Raw genomic sequence first — 15,864 nt, forward strand, 5'->3', positions numbered from 1 at the left:
ACATTAAATATTACTATGAATTTGAATAAAATGTATATTCATATAAATAAACCAATGTCTTTTATTACGCCCTAAAGGAATGTTTGCCTAGCTTTCCGCTTTATTATTATCAACTAGTATCTTTGGATTGGCCACACGAAAAACGTTGGGCACCATACCGGAGAGTGTAGTGAACAGCTCCTCGGATATGTCATGTGGCAGTAGCAGTTGCAGTGTGCTAAGATAAATTATTTGATTAGTTAGTTTTGTAATTGTTCTAAAAACAATCAATTTACCTCAATTCTGCGCCACCCCAAGAGGCTGATTCAATCATAAAACCTTTGGCGCACTTGAACACAAGCTCTGCCCTCCTAATGCACCATTGCACGGTCATGTCCTCGCTCATCTCATGCCGCAGCAGCGCAGGAATAGTGAGAGTTGTTATATCATGCCTGCTGGCTGTTTTTAGTATATTCCGCAGGCCCAATATGACGGGATGTCGTGAATTAATTTCGCTTGGACTGTTGATGGGCTCATCAGAGATCAAATGGAATATAACATGCGATTGTGAGAGATTCGAGTGCTTGGTTATAAAAAAATCGCCAGTAGTGAGCTTTGGCACATGCTGCTTGATGGGTGAGCCTGTCGCGCTGCCTTCAGCGCTGCTGCCACTACCGCTGCTGGCACTGGCATTGCTGGGTGTGCTGCTTGTATTGCTGGTATTAAGAGCACGTATCTGCTTCTCAATCTTCTCCAGCTGCACATCCATCTGGTCAAAGTGAAACTCGGTCGATTTGTTTGCATTCTTAATAATGTTCTTATTTGCCTGCGCTAGAATGGACGGCGTGAGCACTACCACCCCGCATAGTGAGCTCGAGTAAAGCCCCAGGGCCATGTTTAGGCCATTCAAGCTCTCTTCCGCGTGAAGTGGGCTGCACAAGTCTGTTATGTTGGCGCTAAGTATGCGTATGTTGTGCATATGCTTTAATTGGGAGCCTAGGTGTATGGTAAAGCTCTCCTCCATCGATGGCTGTTGTGATACAAACATGGAGGAGCGATTGCCTAATGGCGTTGAGACCGGTGATACTTGAAACATTTGACTAACTTGACTGGTAATCCAGTCACGATACTCATTTTTCTGATGACCCATCATGGCCTCCAACTCAGACTCGTAACGCTTGCGCACAAAGTTTTGCGTTGTGTACTGCTGAGCCAGCAGATTGTTAATATCCTCCGATGTTGTGGTTATATCTAGCTGATTAATTTGGCTATCCATTTCCTTCTGCTGTGAGCTATTAAGTGTTTCCACTTCAGAGTCCATGTGCTCCGTCATATCAGAGATTACCTTGGCATAGGTACGCTCTCGTTTTAGTATCTCCTCTAGTGAAGACGAATGCACTAAGCGATGAAAGCTTTGCGCAAATATGTCCTCATCGGTTGGACCCAAACGGTCAGCAAACTGTAACAGCTCCTCCTTATATAAACGCTCAGTATTGCGCACAACCGCTTCTAGGTCTAGCTCCTCGTTTTTGGCTTGATTGAGCAACATTTCTGCATAATCATCTAAACATTTCTGATGCTCATGATCAATAAATTGCTGCAGCTCTTTTTGTAAGTCTAGTGGTTAAATAAAGCCTTTAAATAATCTTGATATATAATGAGCCTTTACAACTTACTAATATCCTCATCTAAATATCGCATCATTGGATCCATTTGTGCCAAGAGCTGCGTTACCAAATCCTCCACACAACCTTCTTCATCTTCAAATGGAAAAGTTATATCCAAGCTAGCTAAACGGTCAGTTCCTTCATGGTCTTTGTAATTATACACAAACTTGACAATTTTCATTTCGTTTACGCCCCCCATACCGAATGTTGTTTTAATGTAACATTCACTGCTTTAGCAATAAAAACATATGTTCTGTAAAGTAACATTACGTTATTGCCTGATAGGCGATAACTTATCGAGTGTTAACAGCACTGTTAAGTAGGAGTCATAAGTATTTGAATTTTAGTGTGCACACACTGCCAGTAAGTAAAAAGCGCCTTAAAAAAACATTCAAAATAAAACACTAATTTTGCTTTTTTCAGTGAAAGTTTATTTATTGTTCATGATCAGTAAAATAAAAATGTAAGTATTAAGTTTATTCTCCAACATTGACGACTTCCCAGGTATCTGAAAAGTAATATTAGCTGTTTACGCAGCTGCGACTTACCCATTATACTGGTGTTGAATCCAAAAGGAAACAAGCGTTCCAAATCGCTTCTGACCATATTTCATGTGGCAATGAAGTCCATTTTGTGGCTGATTGAATTGCTCGGCGGCCGTCATTTGAGCGCTTTGCATTACTTTCAGCCAACTTGCAACAGAAATTGTAATATACATTTTTAAATACATGATTAGGATTATACGGTGTGCATTCCAATACTATAATTATTTCATTGAAAATTAAAAGAAAAACCAAAAAATGCCAAGTAAAAGTGCCCGCGCGCCCACATACAACAAAATAACAGCTAATATATAAAAACAAACGGCTTGCTGACTCCTCAATTAGCTTCTCGTTGCTTGCCATCAACTTACATCGTGCGGTGTCTGTGCTTCTTTGTTTGCTCCTGTTTCCTGTTCTAAACAAATTACAAGACTTAAGCTAATAGCGAGAAATACGCTTTAACTAAACGCTTTTGTTTTTAATTTTTTGTCTATTTTACATCAAATTGCTGTATTTTTTTGTATAAATAATTTGTTTGCTTTTTGCTACATTATGAAAATGTAAATTTTGATTAACATAAAAAATCCTTAGTTGGGCTAATTAAAACTGCATACAAACTGCTACAAGGTTTGGTTTACAATTAATTGTTAATTTTTGTTCGTATTTTTCTTTACAACTAAACATGAGAGATAATGTAATGTAATGTTGGCTCAATGTCGTCAGAGTCCTTTACAAAAGAAGGGCGATTAGAAACTCCTGCTTGGCTCACGCTAAGTCTATATTTTTATAAATATGTATGTGAAAATACATAATATTATTTATGATTATTAATGCTAAGATGGCGCACGACTCTTGAAAAACTAGAGATCGCGCGCGCTCTATTCATTTAAAATTACTGAAACTTAAGCTTAGAGAAGATAATATTAATACATGTGTTGTTTTTGCACTGATTATCAGAAATTGTAGACGGCAACCAGCTTCAACCATTTATGAGGGTGGGCTACAAAATTTTCGATTGCCGCCTTGAAGTTTATAAATTTAAGTAATATACTAGATATAAGTGTATAATTTCTTTTGCTAGATTGTTGCTTTTTTAAATTAAGCTTTCACGAAGGGGGATACATAAAATTCCTGTTTTCTTTTTTTTTTTTTTCGATTTCAACTGAACTTATATATGACACATGCTATGTTACAATATGCTTATTGGGGACGTTTTCTATATAAAATATGTTTATAATGCTATTGATATATAAGTTTGAAGTGATGGTGGTGTGGTATATAAAGTATCGTATATAGTATCGTATCATAACTGTGCAAAATTAAGATCGAATCCTGGCCAGCTGATGTGTGTACGTGTACTGCTTGATGCGCGCGTGTGTGTATATATGTGTGTGAGGATCGCGATGCTCTTATGTATATCTTTAATATTTCTGCTCTGATGCTGATGGCTGATGCTGCGCCTGCTCTTCTGATCGCTCTTAACCATAAAAACGCACCACTAACACATACACACACGCACACACACACATTGCCTCTGCTCTGTACTTGTACTGAATTTGACTGACACTGCTCTGCTCTGCACTGCACTGATCCTGATATTTACTTCTGTCAAGATATTGTTATGTTGTTCTTGGGAAAACTTCTTCTTAGGCAGCTTATGTATTGTGGTTCATATATTTCGCGTTTACTTGACTTTGATTTTCGGGCATAAACTGAGTCTGAGCCACTGCTAAATTACCACCTATAAAATGTCGATAAATGAGAAACGTTATTTAAATCAATTGCATTAAATTCCAACAGTTGTTCTAAATACTTTTACACAAAAAAAATATATATTTAAATAAATAAAAAAGTATTTAATCATGTATTAGTGTCTTTCAAAAGGTTTGTTTCAAAAAATATAAATGCATATACTTTAAGTTCAATATACAAAAACTCGTTTCTAAAATGCTGTTAGAGGCTACGGTAGGAGAGATAAGAAGTTCTCTATAAATGCTTAAATTAATAACACAAGAAACCTACGCAAAATGTTTTAAAAAACCAAAGCAAATAAATGGATTGATGATAGGGGATATGCGAATGCTTATGAATTTAGCAAACACTTTCGTTTGTTAGCAATCTGTAGCTTTAACCAGATTAAATGCTATGCTCACCTCAATATCTACGATTGTTGCCTCCGCTGTTATTAAATCCCTGATTGTTTCCACCATAATTGCCTTGATTGCCACCGCCTAAAATAAAACACGAAAAATTACCCACATTATCTTTCAAAAAATTCTCTGATCCACCAAAGCTATGCCCAAACGCTTAGAACTAAAAATGTAACGAGGCTGCGTGTTATGGAGTATAGGATGAATATTACATACTCATAACATAGCAAAAGCCGACGTCATTTCCATTAGTCTCACAGCATTTTATATAACTAACTGCTAAACTCTATCGATGTTCCAACAGTTAGGTGTCAGTAAACTGTGATTTCTTTGGCTTGATATAAATCATATAAAATCATTATCGTTTCATTGTTGCTTACCTGCTTTGTTAAAGTTGCCACCACTTTGATATGGTTGCATGCGACTGTTGCTGAAATTGCCGCCGCGTTGTGGACCGCCGCTGTAGCTTTGTTGATAGTTGCCAAAATCATTGCCACCACCACTGTTGTTACCCCAATTGCCGCCGCCACCACCGCCGCCGCCGCCAAAGTTGCCACCGTTATTGCCCCAATTGTTATCCCAAGGTCCGTTATTACCCCAGCAGTTGTTGCTGCCACCGCCATTGTTGCCGCCATATCCACCGCCAAAGTTATTATTTCCCCAATTATCGCTGCCACCACGATTTCCCCAGTTTCCATTCTGGTTACCGAAGTTACCACCGCCGCCCATGTTACCACCACCCATACTTCCACCCCGATTGCCGCCACCACCTCCGCGGCCACCACCTTGTCCGCGATTACCGCCACCACCACCCATATCATTTGACTTTGGCAGGGCTTTCTTTACATCCACCATTTTGCCACAAAGTTGGTGTTGTTTTTGTACTGTAAAGTAGAAAGAGCAAAAATACAAAACATTAATTATTAATCATTTTATGAGTCGCATAATGCCTCAAATAAGGGCTTTGTATTTTTGAATGTACAAATACTTTTTGATCGGTGACACATGAGTTAGTGTCAGCGACTAAAATATAATACCGGCTAAAATTCATTCTTACAGTCATGAAACGCCGCATAGACACATCAAACATTGCTATGCGGAGCTGGGACTGTGTAAATTATTCTTGAATGGAGTAGGCAAACTTGTAACGAGGCTGCGTGTTACACTGAATCGGGGTTTATTTACATTCGCATAACATAGCGTAAGCCGACGCTCTAATTTATCTCACAGCATTTTTAAGTAAAACCGATGCAAGCCTTGAATCTAGCCTGTCAGTTTGTCAGTACTGTGAATGGGTCATAGACTAGTTGTGTTCAAGTGTGGCACATACGTTTTCATCAATTAGGCATAATCGGTGCCTAGTTAACAGTGATATAATATGTTCAACATTTATCTTACAGTCATGAAACGCCGCACAGACACATCAAACATTGCTATGCGGAGCTGGGACTGTTGATTTCTAATAGCATATCATCATATGTGTATGCACGTATAAAAGTAAATTGTTATACTTACACACAACTTTATCCACGGGATCGTAGTCGTCAAACTCAACAAAGGCAAAGCCACGTTTTTTGCCTGTCTCCTTATCCATGACAATATTTATGTCAACAATATTGCCAAAATGTTGGAAGTAATCACGCAAACTCTGCTCATCATGATCATCCTTTAGTGCGCCCACAAAAAGCTTCTTCACCGTTGCACCAGCATTAGGTGAATCAATATCTTGACGCGGTACCGCACGTTTAGGCTCAACCACGCGGCCGTCGATTTTGTGCGGACGTGCCTTTTGAGCTTCATCCACCATGGTCGAATGCGAGTACGTGATGAAGCCAAAACCGCGCGAGCGTTTCGTACGGGGATCTTTCATCACAACCACATCTACGATTTGGCCCCATTTTTCAAAGTGCGCCTTTAAATTTTCATCGGTGGTGCGGTAATCCAGACCACCAATGAACAACTTTCTCATATGCTCCGGCTCGGTGATGGACTCCTAAATACATAAATTAATTGATATTGATTTTTTTCACACTTGAAAACCTAACCTCTACCCTGCTGACGCACATGCCAAATTTCAAAATGGCGGTCGCAAAGGGCATGCGTGTCTCAGCGAAAACGCATTAAAAATTACAAAATACACAATTTTCCTTTAGAATATTAATACTTACATCATCGCATTGGCCATTGGAGTTGCCATTCTGTTCATGTTTCATTTTTATTACAGTTTATTATTATAATCAGTACACTTTTTTAAAATATCAAGTTCGTCGACGAGACTGCTTCCGCTCACGTAAGATGAAAATTGAGAAAATTTTAGTGTGCCCGTATACGAAGTAATCTTTCAGGTAGAGATGATTTTTTCAAAATATTGTTGATCCGCCACGTTTCCGATAATTATTCGTAATCAAGTAACAAAAAAAGTTATACATCTAGTCAAACAAACAACGAAGTATATTAATATCATCAATTTATTACTATTTTATCAGATATGGGTAATCTTTTTAAACGAAATTATTGCTCTACCACCACACAAAAATGACCGGTTTAATTGCAAGTACGCTTTAATAGTGTGATCTGATAGCACGATAATTGTTTCAAAGAAATGACTAAAATTTTTTGAATTTATATTTGTTTTATCCTTTATTTAAGAAAAATAGATATATTTCTAAAAAATATCGATATAATGACAATTTAATATATTTTTGACAACCCTAAAATATACCTAGTTCACTTGTTGTATTTGTAAGTAAATATTACACAAAAGTCAAAATGCCGAAAAAGAAAACGGGTCAGCGGAAAAAAGCAGAAAAGCAAAAGCTGCGTCTTAAGGAGATTAGAGGACGTGAGGTACCTCTAGCTGATCTACCATGCAACGCACCAATGGATTGCGACAAGTGTGAGAAGAAGCAAAAGTCTCGTGCCTTCTGCTACTTTTGCCAGAGTGTCCAACGGTTGCCCATTTGTGCGCAGTGTGGGAAGATTAAATGTATGCTCAAGACAGGAGACTGTGTAGTAAAGCATCCAGGAGTTTATACCACTGGATTTCCCGGCATGGTTGGCGCAATTTGCGATTTTTGCGAAGCCTGGGTGTGCCATGGACGCAAATGTCTAACATCTCATGCGTGCACATGTCCCTTGCAGAACGCTGTGTGCTTGGAGTGTGAGCGTGGCGTTTGGGAGCATGGTGGACGAATCTTTAAGTGTTCCTTCTGCAACGGTTTTCTGTGCGAAGATGATCAGTTTGAGCATCAGGCATCGTGCCAGGTGCTAGAGTCGGAGAACTACAAGTGCCAATCGTGTAACAGGTTAGGCCAATATTCTTGCTTACGTTGCAAGACTTGCTATTGCGAGGATCATGTGCGTCGCAAGGGATTCAAATACGACAAGAACAAGGCCATTCCGTGCCCTAAGTGCAACTATGAAACGTCGGTTACCAAGGACTTGAGTATGTCCACCCGGTCGCACAAGTTTGGACGCCAGCAACAAGGCGGTGGCAGCGACGAGGAGGGTTACGGAGGCTACTATGGTGGCTATGGGGCCAGCAGCAGTGCTGGTTACACATATGATGATGATGATGACGATGATGCGAGCTATGGTGAAGAAAGTGATAGCGATGACGACGACGATGATGATGATGATGATGATGAAGAGGAGGATGAGGATGACAACGATGCGGAGTCGAGTGGTGCAGAAGAGCACACCAAAGCGGATGATAAGGATAAAAAGCAAACTACATAATCATAATCATGTTCCAAGTTTGTTGATGTAGCAATGAAATAAATAAAATTATTATCTGCATATTTTTGTAAGTGTAGTATTTTCGGCATTTCACAACACTCCTTGCAAATGTTTCGGTTTCTAGCTCTCTGGTCACATTTGACATAAACATGCGCACATTTTTTGTGAGTTAAAATGGAAATATTTAATAATCGCCCGGGTTTTTGTCCATCTTGTGGATCGCTTTTGCCGCCACTAGCTGTAAAAGGCAATGTCATCTGCTATAACTGCAAGCAAGAGTTTCTGCCTGATGGTAAGTGCGTCGTTTAAATACATATCTTATGCGCCAACTGCAACTGTATTTCTCTGCAATAGTTTATAGCGGCGAGAGTTCAGAGTTTACAATACACTTTAACACCTATGATCCCAACAAGTTGCTGAAGAAGAGCCATGGCGAGTCGGAAGACGCAGAAGCCGATGGTCCCGTTGTAGAACGCAAATGTCCCAAGTGCGGTCACGAGAAAATGTCCTATGCCACCTTACAGCTACGCTCGGCAGATGAAGGACAGACTGTATTTTTTACCTGTCTAAAATGCAAGTAAGTAATAGTGTTAATGTTTGGCAAACTGTTCACTTAAAAAATTCTCTTTTATTTTACAGATATAAAGAATCTGAGAATTCGTAAACTTCGTCTAACTTCTTACTATTAGTATGTGTAAATAAAATATCCTACATTAACGAAAATAGTTGTGTTCAATTGCCTGAAAAAAGCACCCTAGAGATTAATTGAACTAATTTGAATGAAACTTGAGCATTTACCTGTGCAGCTGTTAGACGATTCTTTGGATTGTATACCACCAAATTGGACACCAAATCGATCTCCACCGCATGTGTGCAGCTGGGAAATAAATTGGTCCAGTGTACGCCAACCGAATTTGGAAATCTACGCAAACGTACATTATTAATTATTAGATGAACGTAACTTAGTTGTAAGTTTTACCTAATTTTACTATAATCCGGTAAGGATGTCAGCTCTGGCCATTCATTCAGACGTGGACTGCCCATTGTGCGTATTATAATGGCCAGCTGCTCGATGTCTGTAGTGCCTGCAAAGAGCGGCACGCTACGCAGCATTTCAGCCAAAACATTGCCACAGGCCCACATGTCAACGGGCGGTCCATACTTTTGGCTGCCCCAAAGTATTTCAGGTGCCCGGTACCAACGCGTGGAAACCTGTGGTGAATACAGTCGCGATTCTTCTTCGGGAAAGTAAAGCCGTGCCAAGCCAAAGTCTGCGATTTTTAAAACATCTGAACGACTTATGAGTAAATTGGCGGGCTTGATATCGCGATGCATAATGTCAACATTATGCAGATACGCCATGCCCTTAAACATCATTAGAGAGTACTTGCGGACCTGCTGCCGGCTTAATGGATTAGCTTCGTTCTTTAGCCGGCCATAAAGCGTGTCGGGCATGTATTCCAATACCAATGCTAAGCCCGTCACATCCGGATATAAGTCGACAATGTTTAGTATCTGCAAAAGTAATTTAGGTTTGCTTGGAGTTACGAGTTTATAACAGCACTTACATATTCCGAATCACAGAGCTGCAGTGTCTTAATCTCACGCAGTGTATTGAGTGAAATATTCCCAAATTTATTTTTCAATGCCACCTTCTTGATGGCCACATCCACGTTGCGTTGCAAATCAATGGCCTTGAATACACAACCATGCACACCTTCGCCAATTTTATCTAGCATTTTATAACGACTTGGCGCGTACTCCTCCATAATTTTACAAATTTTCCACTCCTTAATGAAACACTTTTTGTGGTGCAATTGATTGACGTTTTTATTCTATTGCTACACCATGGCAACGGTCACAACAATTTGGGGAGCAACCATTGCTAAGCGTATGAAGCGAGCAAAACAAAAAATAAATACACGTGCATCTGTTGCTTGCTTGTTTACATTTTAATGGACTTGTTTTTAGGAATGCGAATGACTGGGTCAAAGCGCAACTGTCAAATGCTGGAGCATGCGCAACTTGAATGTCCTTTGGACAACTGTCAAGTTGGGCGGATACACAATTTTTCGGACCTTCGCAACCTTCCAAAGTGGCAGCTACAAAAATTTCAGGAAAAATTATAAATATGTGCAATAAATGATTTAATAATTGGTGCTCTCAGACTAAACAAACTGGTAAGTAGTTGTATAAGTATTTTTAAATAAATAAAATTGGAAACGTATAAAGATTGTGTTGATAGGAATGAAAACCTTTTGTATTGCTCTATGAGCTAGAAATGTGAATAATTAATTTAAATTAAATGGCTATGAAAAGAGTGGGACACAAGTTTTATGCGAATATTTTAAATGTAGCATAATATCCTGCATACTTCGTTTAAACTTACGTGTAGTTATTGCTTGGAAGGACAGACACATTTTGTGTATATATGTGTGTATGTATACATATATATAATTGCCTGGTAGTACCTTGAACTGCTGGGTAATTGCACAGTTGATTCCATATTAAATGCAATTTGAAGGCTTTAACCTTAAGCTCCCAAGTTTATTTGTATTCCAAATGTATTTATAAAATGCAATCCTTTAATCCATATCTATGTGTAGCTAATCACACAACATGCTCCATATACGCTGGACATCCTTACTCTTCTGCTTGGCGTTGAGCCTGAGTGGAGTCCAAGCACGAACTGCCAAACGCTCCGATGTTTATATAGCCGGTTTCTTTCCATATGGCGATGGCGTTGAGAACTCATATACAGGTCGTGGCGTGATGCCAAGTGTCAAACTGGCGCTCGGCCATGTTAACGAGCATCCGAGAATCCTTACCAACTATAGATTGCATATGTGGTGGAATGATACGCAGGTGAGCCCATTCAAACCAGATTGCTGCAGTCCAAAACATAAATATAACCAAATGAATCATTACTAGTGCAATGCTGCTGTTGGTGTAAAGTCCTTCTTCGACATGATGCACTCGGGACCCAACAAGGTGATGCTGTTTGGAGCCGCCTGCACGCATGTTACCGATCCCATAGCCAAGGCTAGCAAGCATTGGCATCTGACGCAATTGAGCTACGCTGACACGCATCCAATGTTCACCAAAGATGCCTTTCCCAATTTCTTTCGAGTTGTTCCCTCGGAGAATGCTTTCAATGCGCCACGCCTGGCTCTGCTCCGAGAGTTCAACTGGACTCGCGTGGGCACAGTGTATCAGAACGAACCCAGATATTCATTGCCACACAATCATATGGTAGCTGATCTGGATTCCATGGAACTGGAAGTGGTGGAGACACAAAGCTTCGTCAACGATGTAGCAGAGTCGCTAAAGAAGCTACGCGAAAAGGATGTGCGTATTATTCTAGGAAACTTTAATGAGCATTTTGCTCGAAAGGTTTTTTGCGAGGCCTACAAGTGAGTTAAGCTTAGCTTTGGCTGACTTTTGCTTTCATCTCATATCATATTATTTAATTGCTTTAGATTGGAAATGTTTGGGCGTTCCTATCAGTGGCTTATCATGGCCACCTACTCCACTGACTGGTGGAATGTGACACAGGACAGCGAATGCACCGTGGAGCAGATAGCCATAGCTTTGGAGGGTGCCATATTGGTGGACCTGCTGCCTTTGTCCACTAGTGGTGACATTACTGTCGCGGGCATTGTAAGCATCACTAAGATATATACTTATATGGCCTATATAGTCGGACTTTCAATGCTTTTTACTCTTTGCTCTGCAGACGGCGGATGAGTATTTGGTGGAGTATGATAGACTGCGTGGCTCGGAGTACTCTCGCTTCCATGGCTATACTTATGATGGCATCTGGGCAGCCGCTTTGGCCATACAGTACGTTGCAGAAAAACGCGATGATATGCTGACACGCTTCGATTATCGTGTTAAGGACTGGGAGAACATATTTCTAGAGGCCCTACGCAATACTTCCTTCGAGGGCGTAACGGTTTGTATTAACAGTTATGCCATATTAAATATATATGTATATTGAAGACTCTTGTAAATTTCTAGGGTCCTGTGCGCTTCTATAACAACGAGCGCAAAGCCAATATACTGATCAACCAGTTTCAATTGGGCCAGATGGAAAAGATTGGTGAATATCATTCACAGCAAGATCATCTGGACATGACGCTGGGCAAGCCAGTGCGTTGGGTAGGCAAAACACCACCCAAGGATCGCACTCTCATTTACATTGAGCATAGTCAAGTTAATCCCACCATATATATTGTGTCTGCCAGCGCCTCCGTCATTGGCGTGATCATAGCCACTGTGTTTCTAGCGTTCAATATCAAATATCGGAATCAACGGTTAGTGTATAGACACGACTTCTCTTAAATATTTTCTAAAAAAAAACATTTTAATGCTTGCAGCTATATCAAAATGTCCAGTCCACATTTAAACAATCTGATCATCGTTGGCTGCATGCTCACTTATCTGAGCATTATATTTCTGGGTCTGGATACAACGCTAAGCAGTGTGGCTGCCTTCCCCTATATATGCACAGCTCGTGCTTGGATCTTGATGGCAGGCTTTAGTCTGGCGTTTGGTGCCATGTTCTCAAAAACGTGGCGTGTGCATTCAATCTTTACCGATCTGAAGCTTAACAAGAAAGTGATTAAGGACTATCAGTTGTTTATGGTTGTCGGCGTGCTTTTGTTTATTGATATAGCAATTATAACGACCTGGCAGATTGCTGATCCTTTTTACCGCGAGACCAAGCAACTCGAGCCAAAGGTGCGTCAACTTTCAAATACACATGCAACTATATAAAGCAACAAGAACTAACTATTATTGCAGCATCATGAGAACATTGAGGATGTGCTGGTTATACCCGAGAATGAGTATTGCCAATCGGAGCATATGACTATATTCGTTAGCATTATCTACGCCTACAAGGGGCTGCTTTTGGTATAAAACATACACAACTGTCTAATTAAGCTTAGTTAGCTTGAACTTCTATTTGTGCCATTCTAGGTATTTGGAGCCTTCTTGGCCTGGGAAACTCGCCATGTCTCTATACCAGCCCTCAACGATTCCAAGCACATTGGATTCTCCGTTTATAATGTGTTCATCACTTGCATTGCCGGCGCGGCCATATCGCTGGTGCTATCGGATCGCAAGGATTTAGTTTTTGTCTTACTCTCGTTTTTTATAATTTTTTGTACGACAGCAACTTTGTGTTTGGTGTTCGTACCGAAAGTAAGACTGGTAGTAAGGAAGTTTTGTAGTTTCTGTAGCTGTTATATTATTATCGTATATTTGCTTAAACACAAACAATATGAAACTTACATGCAATACATACATAAATACATATGTACGTTGAATGTTATTAAACTAAGTTTGTTGAAGATCACTTCAAGTGTCATCTGTGGAATGTGGAAAGCATTTGATGTGGTCCTGCATTTATTTAACAACTTAGCGCTTGAAAATTTCAAACTTTAAATTTCAAAACTCTATATGCTACATAATACTACATACTATCTATTTCTAAACCATATAATCCTATTAAAAATTCTAAATACACTACAGTGGATGCTTGCAAATAAAATATTGCAACAATTCGAATTTGCAAACGTCCGCTGTATAAGAAAATGCGAGAGTTGCCAAATAAGTGTTTAAATCTCATAGAGAATTTATTTATTAAGCAACTGCTCATATTTTCTTTATACATGTAATCTGTTCTTTATAATCTGCTATATCCTATTACCTTGCTGTATCCCATGAAATTACCACAACATACTAATTCTTTAAATGTTCCATTAAATTGCAGCTTGTGGAACTTAAGCGTAATCCCCAAGGGGTTGTGGATAAGCGTGTGCGTGCAACATTGCGACCCATGTCCAAGAACCGACGTGACTCTTCGGTCTGTGAGCTGGAGCAGCGTCTGCGTGATGTGAAAAATACCAATTGTCGTTTTCGCAAGGCTTTAATGGAGAAAGAGAATGAGCTGCAGGCGCTTATACGTAAACTCGGACCCGAGGCACGCAAGTGGATTGATGGCGTTACCTGCAGTGGCGCCCCCGCTGACTTGGAGCCTATTTTGAGTGAAGATATTGCTCGACTCTCAGCGCCCCCAGTGCGGCGTGAAATTCCCAGTACTACAGGTATAAAAAGCTTGTGAAATTTAACTTGACAAATTCATGCATTGCTCAAATGTTTGCACTTAGAAGTTACTGAGATGACATCTGTGGATAGCATAACCTCCACGCATGTCGAAATGGATAGCTCCTTTGTATCCGTGCCCTCCACCACGCTGGCGCCCTCACTGCCGCCGTAAGTAGTTGTTGATGCAATGTTAAAGATTTCTTTCAAAGCTGGAATTTTATTTAAATAGCAAAAAGAAGAAACAGTCTTTAGTAGAGCATCATGCTCCTACGATGATGCAGCCTATACAGCAGCAGCTACAACAGCATCTACAACAGCACCAGCAGCAAATGCAACAGCTACAACAGCAGCAATTGCAGCAACAACAGCAGCAACTACAACAACAGCAGCAATTGCAACAACAGCAGCAATTGCAACAGCAGCAGCAACAACAACAGCAGCAGCAGCAGCCGCATCAGCATCATCGGCATTTGGAGAAACGTAACTCGGTATCTGCGCAAACGGATGCGAACATTGGCAGCATTACCAGCAATGCCGGCAAACGCAGCGCCGCCGAATGCGCTGCGCTGCGTGAGCGTCGCCAATCGAATGCCTCCAACAGACTCTACGAGAGCGGCAGTCAAACACCTACGGCTAAGCCCAAGTACAGCAGCACACATCGAAACTCATCAACAAACATTTCCAGCTCGCAATCGGAGCTGAGCAACGTTTGTCCGCACAGCAAGCCGGGTACGCCTGGACTAACTAAAAGTAAGTGCCTGGAATATCTGAATTGACAAAGCTCATGCAACTATTTTTTATTGCAGCTCCCACTGCCTCGGACCACAGGCGCACCAGCATGGGCGCTGCGCTGAAGTCCAATTTTGTTGTCTCGCAGAGCGATCTTTGGGACACGCATACGCTGTCACATGCCAAGCAACACTCGCGCCAATCGCAGCGCACCTATGCCAGTCCACAACGCTGCTCCGAGCATCACGGCCACATGTTGGCCCATGAGCAGAGCACAACCTCGCCCATACAACGCTCTGTGTCGGAGAAGAATCGCAACAAGCATCGCCCCAAGCCGCAGAAGGGCACTGTCTGTCAGAGCGAGACGGACAGTGAACGCGAACGTGGACCCACGCCAACCAATACGCCCGTCTGCACGCAGACGCGAAAATATAATCGAAACGCCAACATACAGCATGCAGCCCATCATCATAGCTCGCCGAATGTGGCGCCGGACAAGCAGCGTAAGCTGCGCAATAAAAGCGATCGCTCCATCTATGGCGCCAGCTCGGAAACGGAACTTATTGAGGGCGAGACCGCCATATTGCCCATATTCCGCAAGCTACTCACAGAAAAGAGTCCCAACTATCGTGGACGCAGCGTGGTGGGTCAGAGCTGTCCGAATATATCCATAAAATGCGATATCGTTGAATACCTATAATGTTGCAACTCTCTTGTCATGTAGTTTCTAGCCCATAGATTCAATTGTTTACGTATAACTACAACCTGTCTTGGTCAAGTGGGTTGCACTACTTCGTGGTTTGTTAGCACAATGAATAAAATATTTAGTTGAGAAATAAAGCATATTGTAAGCCATATTATTTATCCACTAACTACTTAAGTTCATGAGTATCTTGCTTTGAACTCAAGTCCGATCGGAAACTGCCCAAAGTCTACAGTTGTGTG

The 15,864-nt window shown here is 40.9% G+C and overlaps 6 protein-coding genes across 14 annotated transcripts; 3 read left to right on the forward strand and 3 right to left on the reverse strand.

The window, feature by feature from the left end:
* Positions 1-24: 24 nt before the first annotated feature.
* On the reverse strand, positions 25-1,850 carry LOC108602343 (protein C12orf4 homolog). Its single transcript, XM_017990438.1, has 3 exons — positions 1,656-1,850; positions 276-1,596; positions 25-217 (listed from the first exon to the last, which is right to left on the reverse strand). The coding sequence occupies exons 1-3, from the start codon at positions 1,843-1,845 to the stop codon at positions 88-90; spliced, it is 1,641 nt and encodes a 546-aa protein (XP_017845927.1). The 5' UTR covers positions 1,846-1,850; the 3' UTR covers positions 25-87.
* A 222-nt stretch (positions 1,851-2,072) lies between these two features.
* On the reverse strand, positions 2,073-6,639 carry LOC108602346 (heterogeneous nuclear ribonucleoprotein A1). 4 transcript variants are annotated; one of them, XM_017990445.1, is made up of 5 exons: positions 6,507-6,636; positions 5,854-6,331; positions 4,719-5,222; positions 4,342-4,419; positions 2,073-2,338 (listed from the first exon to the last, which is right to left on the reverse strand). In XM_017990445.1, exons 1-4 carry the CDS (start codon positions 6,549-6,551, stop codon positions 4,343-4,345), a joined length of 1,104 nt encoding a protein of 367 aa, XP_017845934.1. In that variant the 5' UTR covers positions 6,552-6,636; the 3' UTR covers positions 2,073-2,338; position 4,342. The 4 variants fall into 4 exon arrangements, with proteins under 4 accessions (XP_017845934.1, XP_017845933.1, XP_017845930.1 ...); XM_017990444.1 differs by lacking the exon at positions 2,073-2,338 and adding an exon at positions 2,706-2,964; XM_017990442.1 differs by lacking the exon at positions 2,073-2,338 and adding an exon at positions 3,843-3,929.
* Positions 6,640-7,064: 425 nt separating this feature from the next.
* Positions 7,065-8,130, forward strand: LOC108602347 (zinc finger protein 330 homolog). Its single transcript, XM_017990446.1, has one exon. It carries the CDS (start codon positions 7,108-7,110, stop codon positions 8,074-8,076), a length of 969 nt encoding a protein of 322 aa, XP_017845935.1. The 5' UTR covers positions 7,065-7,107; the 3' UTR covers positions 8,077-8,130.
* Positions 8,131-8,216: 86 nt separating this feature from the next.
* On the forward strand, positions 8,217-8,789 carry LOC108602351 (DNA-directed RNA polymerase I subunit RPA12). Its single transcript, XM_017990451.1, has 3 exons — positions 8,217-8,368; positions 8,431-8,653; positions 8,716-8,789. Exons 1-3 carry the CDS (start codon positions 8,251-8,253, stop codon positions 8,738-8,740), a joined length of 366 nt encoding a protein of 121 aa, XP_017845940.1. The 5' UTR covers positions 8,217-8,250; the 3' UTR covers positions 8,741-8,789.
* LOC108602348 (cyclin-dependent kinase 20) lies at positions 8,748-9,854 on the reverse strand. Of its 2 annotated transcripts, none has more exons than XM_017990447.1 (4): positions 9,645-9,854; positions 9,056-9,591; positions 8,875-8,998; positions 8,748-8,816 (listed from the first exon to the last, which is right to left on the reverse strand). In XM_017990447.1, exons 1-4 carry the CDS (start codon positions 9,843-9,845, stop codon positions 8,790-8,792), a joined length of 888 nt encoding a protein of 295 aa, XP_017845936.1. In that variant the 5' UTR covers positions 9,846-9,854; the 3' UTR covers positions 8,748-8,789. The 2 variants fall into 2 exon arrangements, with proteins under 2 accessions (XP_017845936.1, XP_017845937.1); XM_017990448.1 differs by having other exon boundaries at positions 9,056-9,548; positions 9,645-9,667.
* LOC108602341 (gamma-aminobutyric acid type B receptor subunit 2) lies at positions 9,002-15,641 on the forward strand. Of its 5 annotated transcripts, none has more exons than XM_033294136.1 (13): positions 10,051-10,256; positions 10,683-10,941; positions 11,008-11,489; positions 11,556-11,736; positions 11,813-12,031; positions 12,097-12,392; positions 12,456-12,819; positions 12,883-12,993; positions 13,060-13,296; positions 13,856-14,189; positions 14,253-14,358; positions 14,420-14,940; positions 14,997-15,641. In XM_033294136.1, exons 2-13 carry the CDS (start codon positions 10,696-10,698, stop codon positions 15,617-15,619), a joined length of 3,720 nt encoding a protein of 1,239 aa, XP_033150027.1. In that variant the 5' UTR covers positions 10,051-10,256; positions 10,683-10,695; the 3' UTR covers positions 15,620-15,641. The 5 variants fall into 5 exon arrangements, with proteins under 5 accessions (XP_017845925.1, XP_033150027.1, XP_017845922.1 ...); XM_017990433.1 differs by having other exon boundaries at positions 10,053-10,256; positions 14,256-14,358; XM_017990434.2 differs by having other exon boundaries at positions 10,053-10,256; positions 13,060-13,284.
* The last annotated feature ends 223 nt before the right edge of the window (positions 15,642-15,864 follow it).

The sequence above is a fragment of the Drosophila busckii genome, chromosome 3R, assembly GCF_011750605.1.
Source record: "Drosophila busckii strain San Diego stock center, stock number 13000-0081.31 chromosome 3R, ASM1175060v1, whole genome shotgun sequence".
Taxonomy (NCBI): Eukaryota; Metazoa; Arthropoda; class Insecta; order Diptera; family Drosophilidae; genus Drosophila; species Drosophila busckii.